At 31.7% G+C, this 12,279-nt stretch overlaps 1 protein-coding gene across 1 annotated transcript in view; it reads right to left on the reverse strand.

Moving 5' to 3' along the window:
* LOC139520720 (uncharacterized) overlaps nt 1-12,279 on the reverse strand; it is a 24,130-nt gene continuing 11,851 nt past the window's right edge. Inside the window, exons 7-12 of the mRNA XM_071313600.1 lie at nt 9,182-9,339; nt 7,859-8,030; nt 7,129-7,293; nt 3,095-3,276; nt 2,506-2,748; nt 1-2,117 (exon numbers count right to left, since the gene is read on the reverse strand). Coding sequence (XP_071169701.1) covers nt 1,671-2,117; nt 2,506-2,748; nt 3,095-3,276; nt 7,129-7,293; nt 7,859-8,030; nt 9,182-9,339 — 1,367 coding nt within the window. The 3' untranslated portion in view covers nt 1-1,670. The remainder of the gene's footprint in view (nt 2,118-2,505; nt 2,749-3,094; nt 3,277-7,128; nt 7,294-7,858; nt 8,031-9,181; nt 9,340-12,279) is intronic.

Consider the following 12,279-nt stretch of genomic DNA (forward strand, 5'->3'; position numbering starts at 1 on the left):
GACTTTAAACATTTATTTTTCAAATTTAACAAATTCTAAACATTTTGATATAACATATTACACTAACATCATTAGTAACACGTAACTGTTCTGTATAATTTCACGGATTGCTGATATTAATCACTTTATATAAAAAAAAAAAAAAATCTTGACCTTTTAAAAAAAGTCAATATAAAAATTAATAAATATTAATTCATACATGATGCACTTTATGGTTTTTATATTTTCCCCTATATTGCCTCTTTTTTTTTTTTTTTTTTTTTTTTAAATTAAACTAAAGCCACCAAGGGACTCTTTCAACCATGATTTTTTTATGCCCATTATAAAAGCTAATAGAGACTACAATTTAAATGTTCAATTGATTCTAGTCAAGAATTTAGAAAAGTTACAGAAATTTTATTCAATCAAGCAAGCTCTACAAAGTCAATGTCTAAATCACCAAAATAGAGAATGAAAACCATATCAAAATTTAAAACAACAAGTTAATTGTAATTCTAACTACATGTATTATCTTAAACCCAGAACCAATATTGTAAATTCAGAAATAATTTCAAAGTTTTTTTTATAAATGTGAATAATGCAACTTGGTTGAATATCACAATACATGTATGAACTTTTATTATCATGTACAGTTTCCGGACCATATGAGTATTTGGACCATACGTGTATACTCATATGATCGGATATATATCTTTATAGAGATTTTCCTGAAATCGCAATATTAATCTTACAATTTTTATCATTTAAAAAAATCACAATAATAAATGCACACAATGTCCAAGTCAATGATTTCTGAATAAGCAGCAAAGGAAAATGAACTAAAAAAGGTCTGAAAATGAAAATATATCATAAAATGCTGCTAATGCATTTAAGGAAAACTGTACTGTAGTGGAAGAGTGACTATTGTCAATTGGGGGTCAGACTAAGTTACTAAATGAAAATCATGAAATCAATTTATTAAAATCTTTTTTAAGTATTGCTTCTTGACTGCAAACATGACCATCTTTATAGTTGGTTGTCAAGTATCTGAAAAATCCAAAATAGGAAAAATTTTGTGGTTATATTATAATAAGTTTCAAAACATCAATGCTTTTTCAAAATAAAATAAACGTCTTTAATGTTATCTCATGTTCTATCAACTTTAATGGCATTTAGTGGGGTCACTGTCCGACTTTAAAAAGAGCATTAAGTTATAGTTTAGGACATTAAACACTAACTAATGAGTCATTGGACTTTAACGGATCATAACTGCCCTGCATCAATAATACCAAATCAGACTGTGTGAAACAAACTGGCTAAATTTTTTACTTAATTAATTTTTTACGTAAATGAAGCCAATATGTAAATTTGTGAATACAAGCAAATATATTCAGTAGCAATTAAAACATGCATGTGTGAAATTTATTTGTAGCCGAAATGTAAATTTGTTAATACAAGTAAATACTTTTAGTGGCAAATAAAACCATGCAAGTGTGATTATGAGCAATGAATTTTATTAGTAGCCAAGATGTTAAGTTGTGAATATGAGCAAATATTTTCAAACAATCAAACATGTATGTGTGAATATGAACAACAAATTTTATTGAAAGCAAATATGCAAAGTTATGAATACAAGTAAAAACTCTTTCAGTGGCAATAAAACATGCATGTGTTTATAGGAAAGAGGAATTTTATTCTTCGTAGTCATCCCTACACATATTTTCCGTGTATGGAATACAATTAATTACCTTACAACCATAACAATCAGTAACTGACTGAACTTTAAAGAATGCATAAAGTAATACAAAATATATCGCCACTAAAAGGGGGACACTAAAGCCAATCAGAATGACCCTTGACCTGTGTGATATCTTACTAAAGGTTACAAAGGGTAAGACTATCACACCTGAACACAAGCCAATGATAAGGCCTGTAATAATGGTGTAATTACTGATATATTGAAGAGTTCCTGCCATTAGAAACAACACAATGACAAACAGAACCTTGGAAATTTCAAGTAATGGTCTATTTATAAATCTCCATAGTAAAAGTATTTCTACCACAGTTACACCTAGTAATCCGCAAACTGATCCTGTGGCACCTACATGGGGAGAGTAGGGTTCAAGTATGGAGGCTGCCTGAAAATATAAAAAAAAAAAAAAAATCTGTTAAATATTTTATGTCATCTACAACATTATCTGAAAAAAGCTGACAAGATTTATAAACCTAGAAAGGAAACATCAAGAAAGCTAATGTTCATCCCCTTGGTCATATAGCTTTTAAGGTTGTATAATGACTACTGTCAAACCAACCACTTTTGTTAAACTTGATGCTTTGTTTTCATTAAACCTACACAAGCAACGATTAAAAAAATATCAGCTTCTGTGATTTAACCTTTTAAAAGTATATTACTTTCATAAAAAGTGAAGTCAATAGTTAGTGGGTGTATCCCAGTGCATTTTTCACATGACTACTGGTAGAAACATTCCATTCATACCTAATTTTAGGTATTTACAATCTTCTTACCAGTATTCCTCCTATTCCACTCAACACATAAACTACCATTATCCTCAGCCAACCAATAGACCTCTCCATAGTCCTCATGATGAGGAAATGAATGGCCCCAATGATGACAACATGAATGATACCATGGTGATAGACAATAGAGAGAGGAAGTCTCCACCATTGTGCTGGATTATCTGGTAACCAGGGCTTATCTGAATTTGATGAAATTCCACCCATTCCGCAAATAGAATTTATACAATTCACCTACATGCAAACAAAAAAATTGTGTTATATATATGCTTTATGCCATAAATTATCAGATTTTGTAAAAGACTAAAAAAGGGCTTTTATTTTTTTAAGAAAAAGATTTAAAATTGGTATTAAATATGCAGATGAATCTGAATCTTTTTAGGTAGCCAGTTAAATATATGTTTAAATCTTTATATTTTTCAAAATATTTTACCAAAACAGTTTGAGTTATCTCCCCTTTATCAACATATTAATTCATTACAAATCAGCTTGATTCATTGCAAAGATTCAATTAAAAGTTCAGAACGTCATCACCATCAGTATAGTTTTCAATTCTTACTCACTATACAAATGGTCATACCTGACTACAGTGCTCTGCAGAATGCTTTGAGAAATAGCCTCCTAAGAATACACAGTGTGTATGTGTGGTAAGTTTACATTGACCCCGAAGGTTGTAACAGCATGGCTTCAGGTTGTGAGACACACTGTTTTGTCCTGAAGGTCTCTCACTACATTTGATACCTGCTTTCCAAATACCAACATCTGAAAATAATCAAAGAGCTGAAAGCTCTGAAGAAAAATGACGCCACTGTCTCTAATATTGGGATAGTTTTTATGCAAGTCTTGATTTACCCATACCGTAATTAGTTTAACAATGCAACATGTATCGTGAGCATATAATTGATATTCGTATATGTGTGTGTGTGTGTGTGAAGTGAAGGTGACAACTGGCTGGTTTTTTAAGACAAATGAATAGGTCAAGACTAGCTGAATTGTACAAATAAATACCGTAGAAAGGCTTGTATATTTCTCACTGGTACATAGTCTGAATCTGGGTCCGTTCGCTTCCATTCACGTTTGCGCCCACTCATTTTCACCCCTGTCACTTTCACACCCTACATTGTTCGCACCCAATCTTGATTGGTTTTGTGTTTAATAACTCTGTAAGCAAGTGTTTTCTTATAAGTATAATTGTTGTCATTGTCTCAAAATAAAGTGAGACAGCAATTTTTTTTTGTGTTGAATAAATCTTAATCATGTTTTGGATAAGGTATTGCTAAAAATAATAATAATCCTTTCTAAATAAAGTGGTATTTTGTCAACGTTTTATTTGGTGTTGAATAACTCTTAATCATGTTTTGGTTAGTGTATTGCTATAACTTGTTTCATTGACTTGTTTCAAAATGAAGTGAGATTCTGACTATGTTTGTTTCTGCGTGTTGAATAAATTTTATCATGTTTTGGTTATATAAGGGGATTGCTATGTTTTATTGTTTCGTTGTTTCAGATCAATGGGACCAAGCTGTTAAAAACAATTATCTTTTGTGTTTTTTCCTTTTAAATCTTCAATGTTTTACTCATACCAAGCTATAAATACATTCAGTATTTACACCAAAGCAATTTAAAACAACAACCATGATTTTCCAATTATTCAACTTGAATTTGAATTAAAATTGGGCGCGAATGAGTAGAGTGTGAATGTGCGAACGTGTAGGGTGCGAAAATGTATTGGGCACAAACAGACCTGATACCACACAGTCTGAACCCCCTTCTCCCACAAAATATTAAGTAAATAATCTTTTTGTTACTGCTATCAAAGGTCTAATGAAACTCAGATAGTTTCAAACATTTGTCAAAGAATTCTAGTCAAACTGGCACCTAGTTAAATTGGCACCTGGACAAATCAGCACCTAGTTAAAATCGACACCTGATATAGTCAATTCGTCACCCATGTTAAATATATATTTTTAACAGTATTTTACGCAATAGGGTAAAAATAAGAAAGGGGTTGCCAGAATTTTTTTCAGTATTTAAGCAAAAAGAGTTAAATACTAACTTTCACATTTTTGGGTGTTCATGTACATTTTGTATATATTTATTTTTCTCAACTAATGACTTTTTTGGTGTATTTTTAATGATATATATATATATATGAATAGTCCAAATAATTATTACGTCTGGCAAGGCTTTTTAATTTTATTCTGGAACACCTTCCTATAACCGCAAGGCTATGTTAATTTTTTTTCTGGGACGCCTTCCTACGAACGTCGTATGAAGGCGTCCCAGAAAAATAATAAAATAGCCTTGCCAGACGTCATAATTATTTGGACTAATACATGAGATATTGTGTATTTTTCTGCATTATTTCAACCAGTTGAGCATTTTACAGGATTGTTGGTTTAATGCTGTTTAAACTTTACTGAAAGACAAACACCTTAAATTTGCTAATTATTTGGCATGAAAGTTTGATTTATTGAAAGGGACTCATAGTTTTCCATTTTATTTTAATAATTGACTTGTTTTTACAATTACACAAATTGTCTAATTGTTAAAACAACAGCTTTTGTAAGGGCTTCGTTGTTTACCTTTATACACTACATATTCACTTTCGTTTCGTGGTTTACCAAAATACACAACAACATATTCACTATGTACTTGGTAACAGTAATTAATTAATTGAATAGAAAATATTATAACAAATATTATTGGATGCCGAATTGACGTCGAATAGGTGCCGATTTGACTAGATGCCAATTTAACCAGGTGCCGACTTGACTTGTACGTTTCAATTCCTCTGCGATCGTTTGCGGTATTTTCTTGAGAAAACCTATTTTCCATCATCAAAGAGAAGAAGAAACTGCTTTAAAATGATTCTGGAACGCTTCATGATTGTTAAAATAAGTTTAATTCACTCAAAAACAATTTTAAAACTTGCGATTAAACAGGAAGTTTCCAAAGCACGTGTAAAAGAAGAAATTAACCGGTGAGAGTGGAAATCCGTATATGACAGATATCCCTATAGTACGACTTTGAAAGTAAAACAGTTCAATCCTTTTGTAAAACAATCTTTAATATACCTATCACATTAATGTTTGAAGGGTCTTAAGCTTATTCAAACCATATAAGTCGGTATGAAACACCAAAACGGAATGAACAATAACCGATTACGTTTTGTAGTTTACAAATTTTAAAACTGGTTCCCGTCAAACTACAACACTTTGTTCGAGTGTAGTGGAATACAAGCAAAAACCAGTGTAAACTGGGTCCTGGCTGAATTAATACTACACAATGATGCATAATGATAACACAAGCAGATTCCAGTTTGTATGGAAAATAGGAAATACGAAACCAAGCGCGGTAGGCAGAGAAATGTAATGAAGTTCAGGTCGGCAGTTATGGAACAATGACTGCGTCATTTTCCAAAAATCAAGAATGAACAAGATGAATTTGTGTGCGGAGTGTACAAACATCCTATATACTGAAACTGTACAAAAATATTCTTTTAAAACTGTTTGCTGTTTTACTGAAAGATTCAGAACTTTTTACTTTGGTACAATGCAAAAGTTATCCAATTTACACTTTAGCTCATCACTGCCAAGTATTGAAGTCATTCTGTTTTCTTAGAAATAAACTCATCATAGATACCAGGATTAAATTTAGTATATACGCCAGACGTGTGTTTCGTCTACAAAAGACTCATCAGTGACGCTCAAATCCAAAAAAGTTAAAAAGGCCAAATAAAGTACGAAGTTAACGAGCATTTAGAACAAAAATTTCTAAAAGTTTTGCCAAATACAGCTAAGATAATCTATGTCTGAGGTAGAAAAGCCTTAGTATTTTAAAATTCAAAAATTTGTAAACAGTAAATTTATAAATATAACAATATCAATGACAATTCATGTCAGCACAAAAAGTGCTGACTACTGGGCTTGTGATACCCTTGGGGAAATAAATCTCCACAAAGCAGTGGCATCGACCCAGTGGTTGTAAATAAACTCATCATAGATACCAGGATTAAATTTAGTATATACGCCAGATGCGAGTTTCGTCTACAAAAGACTCATCAGTGACACTCAAATCCAAAAAATTAAAAAGGCCAAATAAAGTATGAAGTTGACGAGCATTGAGAACAAAATTTCCTAACAGTTTTGCCACATACAGCTAAGGTAATCTATGCCTGAGGTAGAAAAGCCTTAGTATTTTAAAAAATTCAAAAATTTGTAAACAGTAAATTTATAAATATAACAATATCAATGACAATTCATGTCAGCACAAAAAGTGCTGACTACTGGGCTTGTGATACCCTCGGGGAAATAAATCTTCTCCAGCAGTGGCATCCACCCAGTGGTTGTAAATAAACTCATCATAGATACCAGGATTAAATTTGTTATAAACGCCATGACGCTCGAATCCAAAAAAGTTAAAAAGGCCAAATAAAGAACGAACTTGACGAGCATTGAGAACAAAAATTTCTAAAAGTTTTGCCAAATACAGCTACACAGTTTCCATAACTTTTCTGACCACAATTATAGCCAAAAATATGACTATGGTAGAAAGTTAGAGGTTGCACAATGATCAATTAAAGCACAAAACTAATCCCTTTGAAATAAATACCATCAGTCAGATGTTGACATTCTGTTTGTGTAGTTGTAGCTGCTGTATTTCTACTGGCCATTTCACAACATCCTAAAGTCTCTGTAGTACTGTAATTCTGTTCCAGTGTCTTTATTTGCAGTTCTATGTCATCTCTTAAGCATGGAGCAAAGAATGCTCCAACACCTTTGAACAAAACTTTGAAATTGTAAATACATAAATACATTAAACCCATAATGCAGCAGTAACACATCCAAATATGGCTACTGTTTAAGATCAATCTGTGCCATGGCGCTGGAAAAGTTAAAATGTCAGATTACTTTCCTCAATTATTTGGAATAACCTATCATTGTCTAAATGGTTATGACTTTCTTGTGTCAGATTCTGCTGTATCGGATCAAAATCGTAACAATATCCCATCATTGTCTGAATGATTGTGAGTATGTCTCGACAAATCCTGCTGTATCAGATGAAAATACAAGTAGTAGCTGGACGGTGTCTTGACAATATCCCGTGTTCATTGATTTTTCTTTGTCTTACCGAAATTCTTCAAAATTAAAGGTTGACTTTATTCAATCTGTTCAAATATGCCATACAAGTTCTTTTCAGTTAGAAATTTATTATGAATGATATAAATATATCAATGTTCAAAAACACACAAACAATTAAACCCTATTCATTCATATTATATATATTGATTACAACATCTTCAGCATCTATAGCTTGTTGGTTATCAATATAGAGTTCTTACTAGTTATATATACGTCTGATGGTCCTATCCACAGATTTGGTATAACCCACTTGTGGACAGTTTCTGCACCTAGGAAGGTCTGTATGCCATCTCTCCATTCTACTTTGGGTTCTATACCAAGGGAATACAAGCCTCCAAGATAACAGAAAACACCACAGGTTACAAACTGGGCCTGTTATATAAAATAGAAACAAATTTATATTGGTGTGCTTATTTTATATTATAAATTGGTCAGGGGTTCAAATTTTCATTAAATATAATAAGAGGTCCAGGACCAGTTAAATTTTTAAGTGAAAGATACCCGTTCTCTTTAAGAGTCAAATGTCTTTTTTAAAGAATCAGTCATAATATTTGGAGGTGCTTGAATTCACAATATTAAAATGAAAAGACCCCTACTAATAAAATGAAAAGTCCTGATTCACACACACTTATTTAAATCCATGTTATTATCATAAGGATCTAGCCCTTTAATTCTTGATAAAATATATGATAGCGTTGATGGTTCATAAAGTGTATGCAACTATTCTTTAATACTGTCTCTTCAGTTTTATTTTTTATTGAAAGTCATAAATTTGAGACCACAATGTATCTTTTTTCAGTGCTATTTTTTTTTATTTCTTTTGCACTGTGTCTAGTAAATCCAATAAATATAAACCCAGCATGGCCAGGCAAGGGCAAGAAATTGATGATCAACTGTTTGATCAGGGTCCAGGTAAGTTATCTTAAAAGTGCATCCTTTGAAGTGTTTGGGTCATTCTCTTTGTAAATAGTAAGAAAACATTACAAAATTACTTTGTTTAAAAAAAACCAGTAACTTTGTATAATAGAGTTTTATATTGACTTTAAATGAATAAATTCAATACAAAACTGGTATCTGTGAAGTTCATGCCTTTTTTGATAAGCTTCCTAAATTTTTAATTGTTTTTCATCATGTAATTTTGTATATAACTTTCAAACATGAACATTGGACCGCTAATATTTGCAATCTTTTTTTTTCAATATTAAATCTACTGTATAGAGGGAAACAACTCTAACTTATTTTCTCATATTTATGCATTAGACCTGACTTCTTCACCTTGCTATTTAAAGTCACAAAATTTTGTACTGAATAATTATTTGGTCATTTTTTTAAATTGAGAAGCCATGAGTTTGATATCAAATGCTTAGTTGCAGTTAATGTGGCAGGGTATATAACAACAATAATATTTTTTAAAGATCACAGTATCTATCTTCTTATAATTCCCAGCATATAAACTCTGTATTAAAGCAGTTAAATAGTATTTAGATAATCAAATATCTCAATTCATCACTATGTTTAATTACCAAGGTAATAAATAATGTGAAGAATGGTATGAATTCTGGGAGTTTAGACATCTTGAGTTTGACATGTGTAAGACTTTTTGCTTGTTTTTCAATTTTCATGCCACGCTTAAGATCATTCCATTCTTCAACGACTCTTCCTGTAGGATTCACATAATAAGCTGAAATAAAAAAAAAAGGAATTAAACAAGTAACAGGGGTCACCAGAGAGTCACAAATGTAAATTATTTTAAACATTTGTACATGTACTACAATAGTGATTTTCAACTTTAGACTTTGCTCTAAATTCAGCAATCAGAATATCAGGTAAAACGTTTTCCAAACTTAGCACATCTTTATGTGTCTGTTTTCAGTCATAAATCTCTCCTAGCAGAGAATAACTTTAATATAGATGATCTTAAAATTTTATAATAAAATAATATAAAATCAAGCATTGTTCCAACTGACTCCATTTTCAGAAAACGACATCTGTAACAAACATAAACTTTTAGCTACTGCTTTACAAGCAGAGCCAAATACAATAAAAGTCCCAACTATGTATTGGCTTCCGAAGCTACACAAAACACCTTACAAATATAGATTTATTTCGTCTTCAAGCCATTGTTCCACTACTAAATTGTCTATTCTTCTTACCAGCACACTTGGTACCATTAAAAACCTGATAATAAATTGTTCAAATAAGGCCTTCGAAAATAGTGGAATTAATTACTTTTGGAGTGTCAAGAACTCGTTGGAAGTACTTGATAAATTGCATGCTTATATTGGTGATTTTGTATCTGTTCAAAGTTCTGATTTTTCTACCCTGTATACCACATTGCCTCACATTCTCATTAAGAAAAAATTCACACACCTAATTAAATGGGCATTTAAAAAATCAGAATGTGAATATATATGTTCAAACTCGTTTAGGTAATTTTTAGTAGCAATAAACAAAAAAACTATGTCAATTGGACATGCTTTGATACTATATATATCCTTGAATTTTTACTTGATAACATTTTTGTTCGCTTTGGGGATTCCGTATATAATCAGATTATCGGAATTCCAATGGGGACTAACTGTGCACCACTTATTGCGGACCCGTTTTTGTATTGCTATGAGTTACAATTTATGACAAAAATAAGTAAAGACCTAACGAAACAACATCTGATAAACAAATTTAATAATACTTTTAGATATTTGGATGATATTTTGGCTCTCAATAATGACGACTTCAGTATGTATATTAAAGAAATTTATCCTGTTGAACTTACTTTAAATAAAGCTAATACTAACAATGACCACTGCCCTTTCCTCGATCTTGATATTTATATCACTAACGGAAAGCTGAATACTAAAATTTATGATAAAAGAGATGATTTTTCATTTTCTATCGTTAATTATCTATTTTTAGATGGTGACGTTCCCTTGTCACCATATTACGGTGTTTATATATCTCAACTTGTACGATTCGCTCGTGTGTGTAACAATGTTTTAGATTTTAACGAGAGAAATTTATGTATTACTGAAAAATTATTACACCAGGGTTTTCGATATCACAAACTAGTCAAAACATTTACTAAATTTTATCATCAGTATAAGGACATCATTCGTAAATATAGCTCAACATGCAGACTTCTTATACGTTCAGGTATTTCACATCCAATTTTTTATGGAAATATTCTTTATAAAGCACAAAGGTGTCAGTATTCACCTCAAAAACTAACAAAACCTTTGAATAGACTTATTAAGAAGGGATATAGTTACAATACTGTTGTCAGGTCATTAAAGATTGCATATTTTGGCGTTAATATTGATTCACTTATAGGGTCTTTGCATCAGAACTAAACACATTTATTCAAAAACCAGTTGTTGGCATGACACGGGTTATGTTCTTCTCATATATGTTATGATGGTATGATACTAAACCCCTAACGGGAAGGATTGTGCCTGATGTTCATATGATGAAATCATAATCTTTCAGTCAGTTTAATTGAAGTCTGGAGCTGGCATGTCAGTTAACTGCTAGTAGTCTGTTGTTATTTATGTATTATTGTCATTTTGTTTATTTTCTTTGGTTACATCTTCTGACATCAGACTCGGACTTCTCTTGAACTGAATTTGAATGTCTTATTGTTATGCGTTTACTTTTCTACATTGGCTAGAGGTATAGGGGGAGGGTTGAGATCTCACAAACATGTTTAACCCCGCCGCATTTTTGCGCTGTTCCAAGTCAGGAACCTCTGGCCTTTGTTAGTCTTGTATTATTTTAATTTTAGTTTCTTGTGTACAATTTGGAAATTAGTATGGCGTTCATTATCACTGAACTAGTATATATTTGTTTAGGGGCCAGCTGAAGGACACCTACGGGTGCGGAAATTCTCACTACATTGAAGACCTGTTGGTGGCCTTCGGCTGTTGTCTGCTCTATGGTCGGGTTGTTGTCTCTTTGGCACATTCCCCATTTCCATTCTCAATTTTATTACTCCAGTATTGTCATTTGTTGAATACTTGCTGTCAGGAGGATAAGGTCATTTATAATTGAGGGTCAATGACTGCGATTTTTTTTTCACTTACTCCATTGCAAGGACATCATATCAATTAAATCCAATTGGAATTGTTTCATCAATTCAAACTACTGATTTTGTAAAAAATTACACCATACTGATCAAGGACAGCTATAGTCAAGTCAAAAAATGTCAGTAGTGCAAGAAAAAAGCATTCTTATAAGATCCTTTTAAAGGGAAAAGTATGAATTAGGAGGTAAAGTTGCCACAAAATCAAATGTGTTTCAAACTACTGTGGATTCATTATTATTCGTTGGATATCAATTTTCGTGGATTTCGTGGGTACAGGTAAACCACGAAATACAATGTTTAACGAATGACTAATTTCCAAAAGGTTTGTATACAGACTTCAGTAAAACCATGAAATCAAATATCCACGAATATGCAAGTTTTCCTTAATCAACGAACATTGGTACCCACGAAAATTAATGAATCCACAGTATCACTAATTTGCAGATTCAAAAGATTAACCATACTACCGTAATATTGCATTTAGTTTATAATACTATTCATGGATAATTGAACCCTGAATGTCATTTATACCTTTAAAATGAT

Source organism: Mytilus edulis, chromosome 4, assembly GCF_963676685.1.
Source record: "Mytilus edulis chromosome 4, xbMytEdul2.2, whole genome shotgun sequence".
NCBI lineage: Eukaryota > Metazoa > Mollusca > Bivalvia > Mytilida > Mytilidae > Mytilus > Mytilus edulis.